The sequence below is a fragment of the Alosa sapidissima genome, chromosome 20 (genome assembly GCF_018492685.1).
Source record: "Alosa sapidissima isolate fAloSap1 chromosome 20, fAloSap1.pri, whole genome shotgun sequence".
Taxonomy (NCBI): domain Eukaryota; kingdom Metazoa; phylum Chordata; class Actinopteri; order Clupeiformes; family Clupeidae; genus Alosa; species Alosa sapidissima.
In genome coordinates this window covers 27,608,808-27,629,889 of record NC_055976.1, presented here as the reverse complement: position 1 = coordinate 27,629,889, position 21,082 = coordinate 27,608,808, and the positions used below count along the sequence as shown (strand labels likewise).

Sequence of the window (21,082 nt, the reverse complement as noted above, 5' to 3'; positions counted from 1 at the left end):
GTGATTTGTTTGTGAAAGATTTGTGACCAGCACAGAAAATTTAGACAATTGAACATTTAGACAAATTGTTGGTACAGTAAATCACACTTATGCAGTACATATTTATAAAACTGCAGCATTCAGTTCAAATCAGCATTATACAGTACATTAGATTTTGGTGAGCCCCACCTTTATGAGCTTTCTTGTCACTAATTCATTGTATGATATTCCACACAGTTTTCCCAACCTGGGAATCCTGCACGTGACCAAGAAGAACGTGACCAAGGTGCTGGAGGAGCGGATGACGGAGGCCTACCGGATGGGCTACAACAGCGGAGTGGTCATCCACCCGGAGATAGACGCATGCCAGGGGGAGGTGCGCCTGCCCCGCGAACTAACAGGTCAGTCAGCAGATCAGGCTGCACCATCTTATAATTAAGCAATAACCCCCGAGAGGCCGTAGGTTACGCTGATTCTACAACAGCTAAGGGCCGTTGTTAGGCACGACGCGCTAGCGGAGTCGAGACGCAGCTACTTCAACTTTTGTATCAAGTTATGGTAGCACAGTAGCCTGATGAGCCAGACCCACATTAAAATGTAGGGTCTGGGCACTCACCGTTCGCAGTGCTCAGTCCGAGGGGCGGGATAATCAGTTGTCTTTCAAATTCCCTCTGCACGCAATAGGACAGCGGCAGCGCTATGAGTCCCATGCGTTTCCCACCAGCGGAGCTAGTTGGCTAGTTCAAACGTTTCCCAACTTTAATAAAAGCTTAACTCGTGTCACACTGTTCGCCAGCAGCAACATCCATCTTATTTGTTTTCAAGTAGCAGGGAATTCAAGCCAAACCGTTGCAACTCTGCCATCAATCATTATGTTAAGCCCACCTAACGACTATACACGATTTTATTGGCCTGATTAAGTTTCGATTTCTGGAGCTCACAAGCCAACTGAGAGTTGCTAGACTAGCCCTGACAGCAAATGTAATTTGCTGCCGCTAGGGGCGCGTCTAGATTTCTAGGCTAGTAGCACAGTAATATAAAACGAAATGCGGTCAAGGTGTATGTTCATGTTGCATTTAACAACGGCATTGAACGCGTTCCAGCCAATCACAATCAAGGACCGGAACAGGATCAGTTTTAGAATGGGAGTTTTAAAAGTTTATGGCACCAGGGCACCAGATAAATGTTTCGACTTCAGATTTCATTGTACATTCAGACGCAACACCTAAATGCTAAACACTAAACACTAAATAAATGGTTTTCAGTGTTTGTCTGAATAGCTAAATAGATTTGCGTAATAAATGGTTCTCAGTGTTTGTCTGAATGGCTGAATAGATTTGCGTAACTGATTATTTTTGTTTGGCTTATTAGTGAATGTTAAAGAGATCGTACTTGAGTATGTTGCTATGAGTAAGTGTTGTCATAGCAATGCTATGCCGTGTGTGTGTGTGGGGGGGGGGGGGGGGGGGGGGGAGTATTGGCAAATATTAATTGAATGTTGATTTTCTCTTGCCCAATATGTTTGTTTTGACTGAAAAGGACACTGCCACATGCCAAAAGGTTGTAAGACAATGTGGTGCGGCTGGCATTGTGCTTACTTTTTTATGGATTGAGGTCTGGACTGGAATGTTTGGGATCATTTTGTGGTTTAATTGTCCAACATCAAATCAATATTTACCAGGCATGTGAATAATGTTGTTCCTAACTGTATATTACAGTTTTTCTCGATTGCTTTGACCTGCTTAAGAAAACTAGGATCCACTTGGTCTTCATGAACACTTTATTTGCACAGCAGAAGTCATCGCTTTCGAATGTGTTCATACATTTTCATTGGGTTCACACATTTCTCACACCCTTTTGCAAAACAGTTAACACAGATGTCATTCAAAAAACCCAAACTATTGGTTTTTCCTGTGCTAAACAAAAGGAAAACATCTTTTCACAGGTGGTATAGATTCCTTGCATAAGTCTGAATCTCTGATACACCTGTGTGAAACTTCTTTGCACAATTCTTCAATCAGCAATCATTCATTATCCATAAGAGATGCCATGTCTGTTCAGTGTTGCTATTTGTAAGTATGGATCTAATGCACATTTAGACAAAGTACTGTATTGCCTATTTGGCGAAGAAAGCAGTACAAAAGGTGTTTACTGTAGGTCTATTTCAATGAAAAATGACAAGTTGTAGTTCAATGAAATTTGTCTTGCCTAGGTGTTTACTGCAGGTCTTACATGTCAATGACAGTTACATCTTGGGAGGAATAAATAAATTATTTTTTATTCAGTACATTTTGTCTTTTCACAGTTTTCTCTGATACCAGAAAAATGAGAGAAATGGAACAGACATAGCAAAAATGCTCATTTTGAGAACTTTATTTTGCATTTTGTTGTCCAGTGTGTAATGATTGTTTGAAATTTGACGACAGGATGTGTTGTTTGAAGGCAAGATTTGCTTTAGCTGCATATTTTAAATGTTTTGAGAGAGTAACAGTCTTTTGCAAGCAAAATGTGTCATTTTGGCCAGAGTGCTTTTGTTCAGACACGGGTGTTAACTGTTTTGAGAATATGATGTCAGAGTTGACAAGCATCAAAACGATCGAGAAAAACTGTAATGACAGATTAAAATCATTAAAAAATCATTAAAAATTGTGTTTATATTGTTGCCAGGAAATGTTGACGTGACATTAGGGTGCTTGTGGCTTTTCATGGTGCTTAATTTAAATTCTGTGAAATAATGTTTTTGAGTGCAGATTTCCAAAATACACTGCGCTGTTGAAGTTTCTGATTGTGTAAAAATGTGCTTGTGTACATTTGCTCCGAGAGTAGCTATGCATGCTGTGTACGTTGGTGCTTGTGCATGCTCACGTGTGTGTGTGTGTGTGTGTGTGTGTGTGTGGTGTCTTGGCAGAGCACCAGAAGAGCATCATCGCTACAGCGGCGACACACCAGTCCAAGGAGATGGACCTGAGCGTGGTGCGGCTCATGTTCACAGCCTTCCTTCCGGACAGCGACGGGGGATTCTCACGCAGACTGGACGCGGTGGTGTCAGAGCCCATCTACGACAGCAGTGAGTGAGACACACACACACACACACACACACACACACACACACACACACACACACACACAAAAGCAGTTGATGTGAGTACTGCTGTACAAAGTGAGGTTACTGGCCTGTCCAGCTATTGCAGCACTGGACAGGGACACACTGGGCGGTGTATCTATGGTTTCAGTAGGAATATGATCTTTTGCAATCAGTGGTTTCTCCTGAAGTTACCTGGATAAGCCACAAACTTTGCTTCGTAGTAGACCTCTCTGTAGCCTACTGTGACTCAAGCATATTGTCGCCATTCTGTCCAAACCTCTGTTTCATTTTTATTTGTGTGTGTCGCTTTATGTTACGTAAGGATCCCTGTCTTCAGGGACACAGAAAGTTGAAGTTGAAAGTGAAGATGAACGTGTTTTGTCTTAGTCTGACCTATACACTATTTCACTTTTTCACAGATCTGTCTGTCCAGTCTTTCACCACATCATTTGTAAATAGCTAACTGGAGATGTTGATGTCCAGTAATTATTTCACATTATCCCACTCTTGGTGTGTTGTGGTGTGACATCCATTTAAGTATCCCCTGTTCTGTAGCCATCTATTTAGACATTTGTTAAAAAAAACTCAACCATTGAATCCCTTTGGTGTTGTATGTATAGGATATACTGTTTAAACGTGTCTGTTTGTCTGTGCGCATATATTTATATTTATGGGCATGTCTGCCACATACCAGTCAAAACAAAGGATGTGAAGGATGACTAAGTCTTTGGTATGTAAACATATTGCTTAACAGTGTTTCACTGGCAGGATGCAGTTTTGTGTAATAGAGGCCACACTTGATTTATTTTTTACAGACATGGTACAGAAGTTGTTAGTCTAAAAGATGCTGACAGTTTTTTAGTAAATCTCTCTGAATCCTAAACATGGAAGTTTATTTTAAATAGTATTAGTAGTAAGTATGCAGCAGTCCTCCTGTCTGAAAAGGTGCTAACTAGATGTGTTTACTCCGGGCAAAATTGAGAAATGAGAAGTTGTGTCATCTCTGTGTGGTTGCTTTCCTTAAAAAGGTGATTGATGGTGTTGCATAGACACACCTTAGTAGAGAATTAGACACTGATGAGCTCTTTAGACTTCTGTTGCACTATGTTTTGTTTACTTAATGCCAAGGGGATTTCAGTGGAGTTTCTTCCCATGTATTCATTACAAATGACACACTAGAGCTGGTTGAAAAGAATTGACTGAATTGAAAAGCATTTGAAATGGGAAGCTAATTCCGCTGGAATGTAAATGAGTAGGCCATGAACCGATGACCATGAAGTGCACCGACTCAGCCGGAGGAGCCGACTGTTATCGGGCGGCATCAAACCGGGGTCTCACCGGGGCGCCCTGCTCGGCCACGAGGAAGGGCAGATGGCTGATGTCAACGTCCAAAACATCACCATGATTTTTTCCTCGCCCCTCGTCACACACACACACGCACGCACACTCGTCAGGGCTGCAGTAGTCTGTTAGGGTGTGATGATGAGTGATCGCTATGTAAATCAGTAGGGCCCAAATGAGGAAGTGAGTGGCCCAGGCTGAATAGCTGTGCCAAAGGGAAGTTACCTAAACACACACACTCACACTCACACACACACACACACACACACACACACCCTCACACTCACACACACACACTCACACACACACACACACACACACACACACTCTCACACACACACACTCACACACATACACTCACTCACACACTCACACACACACACACACACACACACACACACTGTTAAGATTGACACAGCAAACACGCGTGTTGAGGTGACATGGGTGTCGGCCCTACTCTGCTGACGGCGTGTAAACAAGAGTGCGGCGGTCACAACGTGGCCTTCGTTGTCATTTATCCGTTGTTTTTTTTTTTCCATGTCATTCAACACCGTTGTTTGAAAATTTGAGAAATAAAACCACATCAGGTTTCACTTCTGCAGAAGCGCACTCCAGATTTGCCATAAGCCTCAGGTTCAGAAAGAGGAATTAAAAAAAACATGGGCCCTGTGTCATCTTCCTGCTGATGGGCGGAAAGAAAAAAAAAGGAGGTGTAGTTCTACACTTTCATTTTCCCCCTGTTTCTCCCCGTCTCTCCCCACATGTTTGGGACTTTGTTCTTCTCTTTGTTGACAGTAGCCTCAGCATTAGCATGTGGTTTTGCTGTTTTGGGGTCGAGTGTGACAAGTATAGTGGTGTCTGGCGGACTCTCTCCAGTTAAGTGCCAAACTGAGAAGCTTCCAGTCCTGATGTTGTGGGGAATTTGAGGCAGGACACCTCCTCTGCTGTAATGGAGAAATAACATAATGACACTGGTGATTAACACTTATAACAAGTAAGGGATAATGTATCGCCCGCCGGTCATTATCTGGAAATACAAAGCGGTCATTTTTCGCAGAGGTCAATATAAAGTAGTATTGAACCTCCGAATGTTGGTCTAAGGAACTTTCTGCAGCATTCTGAAGAACTTTATAACAATCACAAAACAGCCTTATGACCCCCCCCCCTCCTCCTTTGGCTTTCTCTCTCACTCTCACTCTCATTCTATCTCTATACCTCTCTTTCTATCTCTCTCACTCCATCATTGTCTCTCTCCCATTTTCTCCTGATTCTGTCTCTGTTTCGCAGAAGCCCCAAACGCCTCCAACCTGAAGATCGTCCGTATGGACCGGACAGCAGGCTGTGTGACCGGAGGAGAGGAGGTCTACCTCCTGTGTGACAAAGTTCAGAAAGGTGAGCCAACTCATGTCTTGAGTTTAATCACCGGTAACGAGTGGAAAACAAATAACCAGAAATGTTGGACATTGGACTGGGCGAGGGGGGGGGGGGGGGGTGTTGATAGGGGTCATCAACAGCTACCCAGAGTCCATGTGCCATCAGTTAAGTCGTTATTTATGAGATGAAAACCAATAACAAGAAACATCCGCATTGGATAGGGGGAGGGAGAGGGGGGTGATGAGGGGGTCACCAACAGCGTCCCTGTAGAGTCCCTGTGTGTGATCCACACGGATGGCACATGTTCCGACCCGTAGATCCATGTGATCCGCGCCGTCATCCCACCCTGCGCTGTCGCCGGAGGAAGTCCTCTGGCCCAAGCCGAGCTTTCCAGACTCGGGGAATTCCCCCTCCATTATGCAAATGCACCAGGAAAGAGGAAGAGAAGCCAGAGAGCTGCTCTCCTTCTCTCTCTCTCCCCCACCCTCTCACTGGCTCCCTCTCTCTCTCTCCCTTCCCCCCTCTCTATCTCTCCCTTTCTCACTCTCTCTCTCTCTCTCTTTCTCTTTCTCTCTCTCTCTCACTCACTCTCTCTCTATCTCTCCCTCCCTCCCTCTCTCTCAATTCAATTCAATTCTCTCTCTCTCCCCCACCCTCTCACTGGCTCCCTCTCTCTCTCTCTCTCTCTTTCTCTCCCTCCCTCTCTCTCTCTCTCTCGCTCTCCCTCCCTCCCTCTCTCTCTCTATCTTTCTCTCTCCCCCGTCCTCTCACTGGCTCTCTCTCCCTCTTCACTCGCTCTTTCTCTCTCTCTCTCTTTATCTCTCTCAATCACTCTCTCCGTATCTCTCTCCCCCGCCCTCTCACTGGCTCCCTCTCACTCTCTCTCTCCCTCCCTCCTTCCCTCTCTCTCTCACTCGCTCTCTCTATCTATCTCTCCTCCGCCCTCTTACTGGCTCTCTCTCTCTCTCTCTCTCTTCACTTGCTCTTTCTCTCTCTCCACTGGTTCCTGAATATGTGTTACTTTTCTAAATATATATTTATAGGAAATGGGAAATGGCAAGACGTCTTTAGAATTATACAAGTAAAGGATAGATGGATTGATTATTTCTTTCTTTACATTTTACAGTTATTTACTTCCTTCTGTCTTTCTTCCTTCTGTTTTCTCTCTCACACACTCTCTTTTTATCTTTCTATCTGTCTGTCTGTCTCTCTCTCTCTCTCTCTCTCTCTGCTCTGAGATAGTGAGGTGTTAATGTTGTTTTCAGTGAGTAAGCCAAACAGGAAGAGAACACACACACACACACACACACACACACACACACACACAGGTTAACGTTTTTCCTCACCCCTCTGCAAACTCCTTCAATGTCCTGAAGAACCTGAATTACCACAAACAGTTAGTGCAGTTCTTGGATGGCTCTTAATCTTCAGTGATGTCAACTGATACACTTTGAAGCCAGCTGCCAAAAACAACAAGAGCGCACGGTGTAGATGACTGATACCCCTGCCATGCGCTGTTTGCATACATCTCCTGTGTTACAGCAGAGTGGCACTGATTCTGCTTATAAGGTCAGCTACTGTGGGTAATGGCTATCAGAAATGGTTCTATGACATGGCAGTTCTAATGATACACAGAAAAAAATGCGCTAAACTCTGTCTTATGTTATTGAAAGCTAGTCAGCAGATGCTAGTCAGTCAGCAGATGCTAGCAGTAGCAGTAACGGCACCAGTAACTGCACTCTGCACACTGCACTCTTTTGATGCCATGCACCAAGATCATGTCAGAGGTAATGGAAAGATTACCAACCCAATTTGCATGGCCAATTGCACTCATTGAGAAGTAGAAATCCTTTGGCCACTCTCACTTTTCTGCTAAATTAAGTTGCATTCAGAGGCAATTCCTGGGCCACTTTCTCTGGTACCCCCATTTGATGGGTTTATTCTCTAATAAAGTGTAGTAATCTTTCACTAACAGGATTTTCACCATTCATCAATATGTTTTTATGATTTCAACCTCACTATCATCCCTTTGATCATTGTAATCGTCGTCACTCACTGTTTTTTTTGTTTTTATGTAGATGATATTCAGGTGCGCTTCTATGAAGAGGGAGACAATGGCCTTACCTGGGAAGCGTTTGGTGACTTCTCACCCACTGACGTCCACAGACAGGTCAGAGCCTAGCCTAACCTAACCTAGCTTAACCCAAACCCAGTTCCGTTTCACAAGATCTGTGCATCCTTTAATCCATAAAGTGCACCAGTCCAAGACACTTAAATTGACCTTGAGTCCCGTTATGATCAGACCTAGATTAACTAATGTTATTCTGTTCTATGCTTCCTGTCTCACAGTTTGCTATCGTCTTTAAGACCCCAAAGTACAGAGACTTGAACCTTCAGAAGCCAACCTCTGTATTTGTTCAGCTGAAGAGGAAGTCGGACAACGAAACTAGTGAACCCAAGCCCTTCACCTACCATCCGCAGATCATAGGTGATTAACATAGTTACAGTATGCTGACTTGCTTCGCAACCACTGATGCAACCACTACTAACTGCTACTACTGTCCTTAAGTACAGGCATACAGAAAGACGTCTCTTGTGTTTGTGTAATATACAGTAGAGAAGTATAGTATATTAGCCTGACGTAGTCATACTCAATTCTAGTCAGAATATGAGTCTGATACTGCTCCATTGGTAATTATGGGCCGTGTTTCAACCGATACAGGGGGGGAATGCCTCTGCACTCAATTGGATAGACCTAACCAATCAGAGCAACAAAATAGCTTACCGTGAGGTGTAGGAAGAAAACACACAAACCATCCTTCTTCTCCTATATCCCCTCCGTTTTTAAAAATAATTCTGTTGAACAGTGATATGCTACAAACATGTTAAACAGCTGGGAAAGGCTGTCGCAAATCCCTCGAACAGGTGGCCAATCAGAGATTTCAAACGAACGAGGGAACATGTCGCAATGCAACAGCGTTGTTTTCCCAGTGAAACCACGAGTTTTCCCACATCTCAACTTTGGCCAAAGTTTTCAGAAATAATCGTTTTCAATGATACAACCTCATTAAATAATATGAATTTTCCATATGGGGTCTTAAAAGCCATGTATCCTTCTAGCCACAGCGTTTTTGTTTCAAACATAAGCCTAATCAAAGCGTGCTCAGATGACGTGATAGACCAGGCGCTGTTGCTCACCTGTCCATCATCGTAAAGCCTGATTTGATTGGTCCGCCAGATATAGGGCAAGCATACTTCCACCACAATGGAACAATGCCAGACCGAACTTCCTGACCTCAAATGTTGTGGGCGGGACTAAGTTCGGAATGGCACCCAGGCTAATAGTATATAGTAGTACAGTAGTAATATATCATGTGAAGTTTATTTTCTCATTTTGGCAATTAACAAGCATATAATAAGCAGGAGAATGTATTTTCTGCTAGTTAATATCAGAAGATAAGCCTGTTCAGGATGAAATTATCTTCCGAAACTGACCGGCAAACCATGTGTTATCCATTCCAGTGTAGAGTAAACATGTCATTATAAAACGGATAGTTTCGGTCCTTGATTTAATATTGGTTGAATCGCGTTCGATGCCGTTGTATATTTTCCCGATATAGCACGGCTGAGACCGCATTTCGTTCTAATAATGCGCTTATGATGCATAACGATAACACATTTCAAAGTTGCTGAGCAACAATTCCGAAGAATATACTAGCAGTGGAACTATTCTATGGGGACTCCGTATCCGTATTTGTATCGATTTTTAATGTCCTATATGTGGTAGCCGTTTTATAAAAGCATTAAGCCCCGAGAGGCCGTTCTATATCGTGAATATAGCACAGCTTCGCTTTGCTCACTTTGTGCCCAGTAACAACACCCCTCAACTGTGCTATATTCACGACATAGAACGGCCTCTCGGGGCTTATTGCTTAAAGGGACACCAGGCGACGTTTAATGTTAATTAATCATTAATTAATTTAGTGTTAATTAATCATCTTCGTAAGTCGGTATATGGTTAAATTACTCATTACGGGGCAAATGAAGGCTCTCTCGCCCGCCCCTACTGCCTGTAGGAAGAATATCCCACTTGCAAGTTCGGTGTATCCTACCCGCCGACCGAAGCAGGATCAGTTTACAGCACAGAGGCAGGCTAACGAAACGCTAGAGATTGTTGCAAACGTGTGTATAATGGCAGAGCCGGCGAAGAAGCAGCGAAAACCCTTGACGGAAGACGCAAAGAAAAGGAAAAGAGCTTCAGACCGAGCGAGGGGGGAGTTTCGTAGAGAAAAAGCATCAGGCTTGCCTAGTGTCCCTTTAAATAACATGTGAACAAGTGAATATGTAAAGTAAACTTCACTGTTTTTTCTCCCTTGCGCTCCCTTCCACTCGTGTCCTTGGCTCCACACAGATAAGGAGGAGGTCCAGAGGAAGAGACAGAAGACGCTGCCTAATTTCCAGGACTACGGCGGAGCAGGGGGGATGTACCGGGGCGGTGGCGGGGGCGGACCGGCTACCGGAGGGGGGCCAGGCACGGGAGGAGGAGGAGGAGGAGGAGGTGAGTGTTACTCTTCTCGCTATCATTGTCTTCCAACAGATGCAGATGAAGATATTCTGTATCTGATATATTTTTTTATATAGTTTTTTTTACCCATTTAAAGTGTATTTTTTTAGTAGATAACAGAATTAATATGTATAGTATAGTATGTCGTTAGTATAGTATAGTTAGTTATTATGTCGATAGTGTATATGAAGGTGGGATAGACCACTCTTTTTCTTCACCTTGTACAACCTGCAGATATGATGTAACAGAACTCTCTAACAGCCCTTTCAAACAGCCCCGCTCATATTATTGAATAGGATATATTGAACCAATTCTTTTCTGGTTGTGTATGTGCCTTTCCTTATGGGCTAATGGTATGTCCTGCAGGTTCCTACTACCACGGATACAACTTCCCAAACTACTCAGGCTCAGGCTACACGTTCGCCCCAGGCATGGGGGGTGGAGCTACCAACATCAAGCACGGTGAGTGGCTCTTAAACACTGATCTAGTCATTCAGCTCAGGCCAGGGGCTGCGTTTGTCCTGCGTATTTACACACTAAGAGCAGCAACAATAGAGCCGTCACTCAACCATGGCTGCCATGTTTTGTTGCTTTGTTGGCGTGTTACCTCTTCAAACATGACCTAGAGCTATACTGCCTGGTCACTTAATGTAGCACTAGCAAACCACTCGCTAAGTCTCCCTCCACTCCCGTGTTAACTAACATGGAAAAATCCATAAAGGCATTATGATGTGATGGTACTGTATATGTTACTTGGCTATGCGTTCCATAAAGGCATTATGATGTGATGGTACTGTATATGTTACTTGGCTATGCGTTCCATAAAGGCATTATGATGTGATGGTACTGTATATGTTACTTGGCTATGCCTTCCATGTGGTCTGCAGCAACCACCCAACCTCATGTGGAGGACAGCGATAATGATAGTGATGCTGGTGGTGATGACGATGACGATGACCCAGCCTCAGGAGGTGTGGTTAGGATCGCCCCCCAGCCAGATGTTGGCATCCCCGGAGAGGCGACAGAATTTCGAGGGGTTTCTGCGGAAGAGGGTGACGAGACGGACAGGATGAACACAGGTGAGCTGACTTGGCCTTTACCTGTGAAGATATATTGTATGGTGATATGATAGTAATGGAAATAATGATTTTTACTTCATGATTTTTGTCAGTGTCTTTGCATCGATATTTAGTTGCTAATGTGCTCAGACAATGGCTGTGTCTCAAACCACCTACTTGCACACTTCAAATACTTAGTTTAAGTACATAGTGCAGATGACTCAAAAACTCTGAAAGTACCTGGATGACACCCTTATAATGGTCAAAAGGTTCAGTGTGGAACAATGGACATTACTCACACTAAACGGGACAATATTAGCCATCGGAAAGTGGACACTAAGGAAGTAAGGGCTCAGTACACACTAGCAGTGTACTGACGGAAGTATGCGGTTTGAGACACTATTGGGTCTATTGGGTCCCTGGATCGCTAGATTTTCATTTGTCTCATCTTTCTCTCTCTCTCTCTCTCTCTCTCTCTCTCTCTCTCTATTTATTTATCCCCCACTCCCTCCCTTTCTCCCTCCCTCTCTCTCTCTCTCTCTCCCCCTCCTTTTCTGATGTGTGTGCTCAGTGTGTCTCCTGGAGTCGCGCCTGGCCGACTTGGCTGAAAGGCAGGCGCTCGCTCTGCTCCAGTATGCGGTCTCTGGAGACCCGTGTGCGCTGCTGGCTCTACAGCGCCCCCTGATGACCGCACAGGATGAGGATGGAGACACGTGTGTACACTAAACCCCTCGACCTCTTACTATTACTAGTCCTGTGCAGGTCCAGGACACTAAAAACTAACCCCTTAGCCTCTTACTATTACTAGTTCTGTGAAAGACACTAAAAGCTAGCTTTGCAAATTGCTAAGGGTTTTTCTCCCATGGGGAAATGCTCAAAGATGCTACTAACAGTCCCCCGATGAAAGGGTCCCTGAATGACCCCTTAGGGACCTTCTGGTTAACCTCTTTATGACTGTGTTCACCACCAAGCCACATTGAGCCGTGCTTCTGCCAGCACAACCTTGCATTTAGAGGAGTGTTTTTCTAAGCATGCATGGCTCAAATTGTCATGGCTCGGAAGGCCACAGTATACTTCTGTAGATGCGTAGATATACGATACACACACTGTGATTGGGTGATGCAGCGTGTGCCGCTGAGAGACATGCCCGAGTGTGCAGTCTTTGGAAACACTGATGTATGCAGCTGTGGCCATATTGCACAAAACAAATATATACCGTTACATATACTTTGGCTTTGCTCTTTGTGCTGTCATGAACTATAACACCATTTTTAAAGCAGGAAGTGTCTCATCTCTCTCTCTCCCCTGCTCCCTCTCACTTTCTTACCCCTCCCCCTTCTCTCTCTCTCTCTCTCTCTCTCTCTCTCTCTCTCTCTCTCTCTCTCTCTCTCTCTCTAGTGGGCTTCATCTTAGTGTTATCCACAGCCAGCCAGACTCAGTCAGGAGTTTGACTCAGGTCATAACGGCCCTTCCAGGAGAGGACGTGCTCAACATGAGGAATGACCTCTACCAGGTTGTCCTGCAGACACACTCGCTCACACACACACACAGGGAAAAAAGTAATGTGTCAGTGGAATCAACCAAGTCAAACTCACTACATTCAGTGTCCATTTCTGACTATACAAGATGATTGTGTATTCATTGTTGTTGTTGTTGTTGTTTGTTTATTCCTTCCCCAGACCCCCTTGCACCTGGCGGTGATCACGCAGCAGACGGAAGCCATGGACGCCCTACTGGACGCTGGGGCGGAAGCCAGTCTCACCGATCGCCATGGCAACACGGCCCTGCACCTGGCTGCCCAGCAGAGGGAAGGGGGCATGATGGCCCAACTCCTGCGGCACGGTGGCATGGCGGAGCTGACGGACGTGCCCAACTCCATGGGTATGCGCCACCACGCCACCTCAAAGGGCATGGATGGTTGAGGGACCAGTTCTGTTGCATTGCTGTCTGAGTTCTATGTATACATTTGGCAGTGATATGTTATCCCATGAAGAGCAGACTCACAATCAGCAGTGTGTAAGGCGGGGATCACATTAGCCAGCGGCAAGCTGCAGGTTTCCTATTGTGCTCTATGGTTCGGCAGCGGAACGGTGGCAACGCTGAGCGTTGAACTTGGTTCAACTTTCAAAGCGCAGCGCGAGCGTATACAATTGACAAACCGATTGTGTTGCTTAGGAACGATACGAAACGTATTATGGTCTGAGCGTTGCGGTACGTTTGCCGCTGGCTGATGTGATCCCTGCCTAAGAGTATAAAGAGGTGTATGGATAGTGTTTTTTCCCCATGTGTTTCTTTTGCAAACCACTATGAAATTATATATCTCAAATGGCAAATTATCAAGGTGATCGAAGGAATCCGACGTGACGTTAGAAGTTTAGTAGAAGCGCAGTATGTAATGACAGCCACTGATGTGAGCATGGCAACATGTTTTGACAGCCGATGACACATTACAGTGTGAATCACCACAGGAACCTATACCATCACTGGGATCTCCCCACATGGTCATGAAATGGTTAATAGCACTGTTTACGTGTTTTGTTGGCCAGTTTTTTCGAAATTATCCAAATCAAAGTGAAAATGATAGTACTGACTGTACTATGAAAATGATAGTACTGACTAGTGACTACTATGGAAATGATAGTACTGACTGTACCAGGGGTTCCCAAACTTTTCCACTACAAGGCCCCCCAAATACCACTAGGTTCTGGCCAAGGACCCCCTTGATGTGTTATTAAACCCATCGACAATACTACGGCAAATTTAAAAATACATTAAGCTAATCCTAATAATTATTTTAGCCACAAGCACTTCGCAGTGGAGCGTACAGTGTGTAAAAATTGCATTTGGGGCTTTCTTCTATATGAGAGCTATCGCTCTACTATTATTCCAAGTCATTATCATGGAAAATGTAATGTTCAGATATGCGAGACATTATTATAATGGCATTGTATAACAACCCTCATAGTAATAGGTATATTTCAAAATTTTCAAATGTATATTTATTTATTGCTTTTATTTTTCCTTCCAACTTGCTGAGGCCCCCCTGGCACCCCCTCGCGGCCCCCATTTTGAAAACCACTGGACTGTACTATGAAAATGATAGCACTGACTAGTGACTAGTATGAAAATGATAGCACTGACTAGTGACTAGTATGAAAATGATAGCACTGAAAGTGCTCTGGCGCTCTGAAGACAGCCAAGCACATACAGCTGAAAGTGTGTCCGCTATGTCTTCTCTGTGGTCAGGGCTGTGGTCAGACCATCATGCCATCTGTATTCAGGATCTCAGAGGCTCGCTCTCTCTCTCTGTCTCTCTGTCTCTCTCTCTCTCTCTCTCTCTCTCTCTCTCTCTAATCAAATTAATGAATGAATAAAGTAATTGATGCCAAAGTTATGGGTTTGACATATTGGGTATCATTGATGAGGGGGGGGGGGGAAAGAAGGAAAAGATGGGTATTAATAACTCTCTCTGTCTCTCTCTCTCTCTCTCTCTCTCTCTCTCTCTCTGTCTCTCTCTCTCTCTCTCTCCGTCTCTCTCTCTCTGTGTGTTGTCCCTGCGTAGGCCTCTGTGCTCTGCACCTGGCTGTGCTGGCTAACAGCCTGTGTGCGGTGCGGGCACTTCTTCAGGCCGGGGCCAGTGCCCACGTGCAGGAGCTCACCAGCGGACGCACACCACTCCACCTGGCCGTCGAGCTGGACAACGTCTCGCTCAGTGGCTGCCTGCTACTGGAGGTGTGTGTGTGTGTGTGTGTGTGTGTGTGCTTATATGACTATTTGTCTGTGCTAGTGGTAAAAATTGTTGCAACTAGAAGACACCAAATGGAATCCTACTAAGCACTAATCGTTTTCATAATACATAACAATAAATATCTATGAAATGTTGTTTGATACTTTATCTATGACTGTATGTTTTTACAGTTTATCTGTAGGAAAAAACTAGCTGGTTCTTGTGTGGGCATGTTGTCTTACTGGCACGTTATACCAGGCACGTAACTGAAGCGTTCCCTTCAAGGACTAAAAATAGTTTTAATTTAATTCAGTTCCATTGATTATAGTAGAAGCTACTTGTTGCAGCAAACGCTTCGTGAACGGGACGCTTCAGTGTGTAGTCTGTTTGCTACAAGGCTTGTCCACTGATGTCTGGGCTTGGTGTTGTGTCGGAGCAGGGCAACGCTGATGTGGACTCCTGCACTTACAACGGCTCCACCCCTCTCCATATTGCAGCCGGACGCGGATCTGTCAAGCTCAGTGCTCTACTCATGGCTGCAGGTAAGCTCAGTGCTCTACTCATGGCTGCAGGTAAGCTCAGTGCTCTACTCATGGCTGCAGGTAAGCTCAGTGCTCTACTCATGGCTGCAGGTAAGCTCAGTGCTCTACTCATGGCTGCAGGTAAGCTCAGTGCTCTACTCATGGCTGCAGGTAAGCTCAGTGCTCTACTCATGGCTGCAGGTAAGCTCAGTGCTCTACTCATGGCTGCAGGTAAGCTCAGTGCTCTACTTATGGCTGCAGGTAAGCTGGCGGATTCACACAGAGCTGAAGGATTTTTAAAAAAGTGCTATAAAACAGTATTTTTTTATACATCTCAAATGTAAGTGGTTCGCACTCTGAAAAAAAGACTAGACAAAGTCTTACAAAAAAGGAGCAACTGGTTTTAATAGAGCAAGAGCTGACGTTTCAGCCATCCGGCTATAGATAAAGTTTAAGTGTTTTGTAAGACTTTGTCTAGACTTTTTGTCAGAGTGCGAACCACTTACAGCTTCATCTTTACATTATTGGTTCTTACGCACCTGGACTTAGAAACTATCATATGAGCGCAACAATATTTCTCTGCCTACATCTCAAATGCGACATGTTACGTTCACATTATGTCAAGAATATGCAATTAAATGCTCGTAATTCCATCCTCAAACTGAGAACCACATCTCTTTTTAAAAGGCATGATGTTTTGCCTGTGGAGTGAAACTTTGAAACTAATTTATAGACACTCTCATTCTGTTCCAAGAGGGTTTCCGCTTGAAACCTTCAAAATCAACACAGATATTTTTAAATGAAAATGAACCAGACTTTAGCGTAATGCTCTACAATTTTTATTTCTATGTCCCCAAATGACCATTAGCTCAGTGTTGTCTTATGTGTCACTGGAAATGCCTTAGGAACACACGTGTTCTTTATGCAGTTGAAAGGGTCTATAGAATGAACTGCAGTGCAAATGGACTAGTCATCTCTCCTTTATGGCAGATAAGTGTCTGTAGTAGGCCTTACTAAAAACTTACACCCAAGACAGGCTGTGGTGACAGACAGATTAATTTGGATGGCAAAAAATGAAATCAGTATCTGTAAAAACAAAAACTGGCACCCAAGACTGGTTGTTTGGATGCCGCAGTGACAGATTAAAAAGGATAACATGGAATTAAACACAGGATGTTTATTTATATTATACAGGATGTTTAATGTCTGAATAGGCATTGCTGTTCCAAAGAACAATCTTGGAAACAGGATATGTCTATAAATGATTTAATGAATAAGACATAAACATTTTATGTCCCAGCATCTTGTTAAAGTCCAATGGGTTTTTTTTTTGTTGCTGAATGAGAGAACTATGATGACGCATGCATGTCCATCCCAACAGTGGTGTAGGTATTGCAAAGACAATGTCCCTGTTAGAGTGTGGACCCACTGTCTCGACACCAGGGCACCGTGCCCACAGTGCAGAACAGCCAGGCGCCATGACCAGTGTCTTCGTCACAGCCACACCCTGACAGTTTGGTCAGGAGGGTTGCTGTGCCACCACTCTGCGTGGTGTACCGCCCCCCCCCCCCCCCCACACACACACACACACACACACACACACCACTCCCTCAAACTTTCCTCCAGTGGACAATGGGAGCCGCACTGTGACCCACAGTGTTAGCCCACAGTGTTAGCCCAATGCGTTAGCCCAGGAAGCAGTGAGGTGATGCGAGTTGAAGGCACAGAAAGCGTAGTGATGTCTCAACTTCATAAGCTCTGCTCCTGCACTCCTGTTCCTGATCAACTCTTCTTATTACGCCTCTGAAAGAATGTGTGAAGGGTTGAAAATTGTATCAGTCATGGATGAATCTCAAAAGGAAAATGTTGTGTATTCCATGACTGGCAAATCTATTTTAGTTTGTTTACTGGTCTGCAGTGTTAGTAAGGTAATCAAGGAATGAAGGTGTTTATTTTTGGGTGTTTATCATCTCGTCTGCAGGGGCAGACCCTCATAAGGAGAACTTTGAGCCGGTTTTCTTCAGAGAAGATGAGGACACCAGCAAGCAAGCCATGGAGGATGAGGAGGACGAAGGCTTCATCCCTGGAATGACTCCTCTGGACATGGCTGCCTCCTTAGAAGTCAGTACATAACTACCCACAATTCCTTGCTTCTGTCTCTTCAGTTAAGACTCCTTTATACGTAGAGTACGTATACAATATAAACCCTGTGCTTGAAACATCCACTTATTCAAAAGTCAGTACATAAGTTAAGACTTCTGTATACATACACATCATCTAAGACTCCTATCTACATATAGTACATAAAAAAAAACCTGTGCTTGGAACATCCATGTATTGACTACATAGTGCACTATATAATATATGTGCTATGTACTAAATTACTATATGGTGGTGGCTGTGCATGAGCATGAGGTTCCGAGCACTTACGAATCAACTTAAGTAAGAAACTTAACTCTCCTTTGGTGATTCCTTGTTCCTTGTTCCTCTGTGGGATGCTTTTTCTCATCAACATCAAAAATGATTCAACGAGGGCTTGAATTTTTTACACAGCTTTCTATTTCCATCCAGCATATTGTCACTCCCGCTGTCGGGCCAGATGAATATTTTATTGACTCGGTGCCGATGCTTGTGCTTTCAGGTGCGAGAAATCCTGAGTGGGAAGGAGTACCAGCCAGAGAGCAGTCCCATCCCTGTCCTGGCCCAAGGTACCCAGCTATACACACACACACACACACACACACACAGAGAGCAGTCCCATCCCTGTCCTGGCCCAAGGTACCCAGCCACACACACACACACACACACACACACACACACACACACACACACACACAGAGCAGTCCCATCCCTGTCCTGGCCCAAGGTACCCAGCTATATACACACACACACACACACACACACACACAGAGAGAGCAGTCCCATCCCCGTCCTGACCCAAGGTACCCAGCTATACACACACACACACACACACACACACACAGAGAGAGCAGTCCCATCCCTGTCCTGGCCCAAGATACCCAGCTACCATCTCCTCCGCTGAATCGCTTCAGCTCTCCCGGCGTCAAGACAAACTCGTTATTCTGGTCACAGAGATGAGCGTTATGATATGTTTCCATGTTTAGGATATGATGCTTTGTTTGGGATACGGTTTCACAGTCCATAAAAACCCACAAAACACAGACACAGTGGGCAAAAAAAACAAAACAAAAACGCACACATCAACCAAAAAAGCGCTCTTTTGCACAAAAAAAAACAAGAGACTGCTTCAAACCAAACAATGGTGGAAAAAAAACGTTGTCAGTGACACCACATTGTTTTCTCACTCCATGTCACTGTTAAGTGTGAAAACTGTTATTGTGGGTTTTTCTCCTCCCCTTTTAATATGACTCACCACTGACCACACACCCCAGCATAATGACTCCACTCTGAGTGGATATTATGTGTGTGTGTGTGTGTGTGTGTGTGTGTGTGTGTGCTCCTCACATGAAAACATTGTGTCTTTAAAGCTCGTCTCTGTACTGGAAAGAGCCCATCATGACCTTCGCATGTCATGTGGTATAAGTCTGTTGCGTGTGTGATGCTGAACGAGGCAGTGCTTGGGGGAAACACATTGGTTTACTGTGACATGTGGCGTGTGGGAACATGTGAGATGATGTGTGTGTGTGTGTCTTTGTGTGTGTGTCTTTGTGTGTGTCTTTGTGTGTCTGAGTTCATGCATGAACCTGTGATTTGTAAGTACAGGCGTATGTGTCTAAATGTGTTTTTGTATGAGGACTGTCTCTGTCTGAATGTATGTGTATGCTAGCACTTATGTTTGACATGCTGTTTTTTGTTTGTGGGTGTGTGTGCGCGCATGTATGTGTGTGTGTGTGCGTGTCCGTTTGTGCGTGTGTGTGCGCGTGTGCGTGCGTGTGTGCGTATGTGGTGTGTGTGCGTGTGTGTGTGCGCGCGTGTCCGTGTGTGTGTATGTGTGTGCGTGTCCGTGTCCGTGTGCGCGCGCGCGCGCGTGTGTGTGTGTGTGTGTGTGTGTGTGTGTGTGTGTGTGTGTGTGTGTGTGTGTGTGTGTGTGTGTGTGTGTGTGTGTGTGTGTGTGTGTGTGTGTGCGTGTGTGTGTGCGTGTGTGTGCGCGCGTGTCCTTGTGTGTGTGCGTGTGTCCGTGTGTGTGCGCGTGTGCGTGTGTGTGCGTGTGTGTGTGTGTGTGTGCGTAGGGGACATGAGGAGCCTGGGGCCGGAGGTGAAGCAGGCTCTGTGTGCGGCCCTGGAGGAGCAGCGGGGCGGCTGGGAGAGTCTGGCCCACTCTCTGGGCCTCGGCGTGCTGACCACTGCATTCCGCCTCAGCCCCTCGCCCGCCGGCACTCTGCTGGCCAGTTACGAGGTGAGAAACACGCACACACACACACATACACGCACACACACGCACATACGCACACACACACACATACACACACACATACGCACACACACGCACACACACATACGCACACACACACACACACATACGCACACACGCACATACGCACACACGCACACACACACATACGCACACACACGCACACACACATACGCACACACACACACATACACACACACACACAAGGACCTCACGATACGACACGCATCACGATGCAATACTTCACAATATATTCAATATCAAAAGCACTATCCTAGTTCCCAGGTGTGTATTTGAACTACAGGTATGTGCAGAACACATGCATCAATGGACACACACTCAGACGAACACACACATACAGAACACAGAACAAAAACAAACACATACACTCGTGAACACTCCAGTGTGGACACACACACACACACACACACACACACAGAGAGAGAGAGACTTGACAGCAGGAGTTTCTAATGTGCTGTTCTTTGTCTGCCACAGGTGTCGGGGGGCACGGTCCTCAGACGAACACACACATACAGAACACAGAACAAAAACAAACACACTCGTGAACACTCCAGTGTGGACACACACACACACACACACACACACACACACACACACACACACACACACACACACACACACACACAGAGAGAGAGACTTGACAGCAGGAGTTTCTAATGTGCTGTTCTTTGTCTGCCACAGGTGTCGGGGGGCACGGTCCACGAGCTGTTCGAGAGCCTGCGGCTGGTGGGAAACAGTAGGGCCCTGAAAGTGCTCCAGCGCCACCGCCCGCCTGCACCCGTCCCTCCGCCCGAACACCCGACGCACGCCACCGGTAAGGCCCTGGCACGTCCACGCGCCAACCTGAGTGCAGTGCACTCGGCCTTTTCGACGTTCGACTGCTTAGATTCCATTGTTTTCAATACACCTCCACACACATTAGCAAAGCCTTTCACCGCCATCCATGTCCTGTACGGTTACAAATCAGGTCTATTTTTTGATTGCGGCAATTGTCAATAAAGTCCATTGTTTATCAAATG

General features: G+C 45.2%; 1 protein-coding gene across 2 annotated transcripts in view; it reads left to right on the top strand.

Moving 5' to 3' along the window:
• The window catches only part of nfkb1 (nuclear factor of kappa light polypeptide gene enhancer in B-cells 1), a 35,725-nt gene that overhangs the window by 12,130 nt on the left and 2,513 nt on the right, over nucleotides 1-21,082 (top strand). Inside the window, exons 7-24 of one of the 2 annotated variants that reach the window (XR_006025592.1) lie at nucleotides 217-380; nucleotides 2,888-3,046; nucleotides 5,693-5,797; nucleotides 7,858-7,949; nucleotides 8,129-8,267; nucleotides 10,191-10,337; nucleotides 10,710-10,805; nucleotides 11,231-11,422; nucleotides 11,973-12,114; nucleotides 12,800-12,914; nucleotides 13,081-13,282; nucleotides 14,964-15,133; nucleotides 15,568-15,670; nucleotides 17,631-17,770; nucleotides 18,291-18,396; nucleotides 18,437-18,515; nucleotides 19,861-20,027; nucleotides 20,745-20,877. Coding sequence is in view for 1 of the 2 variants with exons in the window: in XM_042073486.1 (XP_041929420.1) it covers nucleotides 217-380; nucleotides 2,888-3,046; nucleotides 5,693-5,797; nucleotides 7,858-7,949; nucleotides 8,129-8,267; nucleotides 10,191-10,337; nucleotides 10,710-10,805; nucleotides 11,231-11,422; nucleotides 11,973-12,114; nucleotides 12,800-12,914; nucleotides 13,081-13,282; nucleotides 14,964-15,133; nucleotides 15,568-15,670; nucleotides 17,631-17,770; nucleotides 18,291-18,357; nucleotides 19,861-20,027; nucleotides 20,745-20,877 (2,333 nt within the window). In the remaining variant the exon portion in view is untranslated. The remainder of the gene's footprint in view (nucleotides 1-216; nucleotides 381-2,887; nucleotides 3,047-5,692; nucleotides 5,798-7,857; nucleotides 7,950-8,128; nucleotides 8,268-10,190; nucleotides 10,338-10,709; nucleotides 10,806-11,230; nucleotides 11,423-11,972; nucleotides 12,115-12,799; nucleotides 12,915-13,080; nucleotides 13,283-14,963; nucleotides 15,134-15,567; nucleotides 15,671-17,630; nucleotides 17,771-18,290; nucleotides 18,397-18,436; nucleotides 18,516-19,860; nucleotides 20,028-20,744; nucleotides 20,878-21,082) is intronic. The other variant, XM_042073486.1, reaches the window with a different exon arrangement.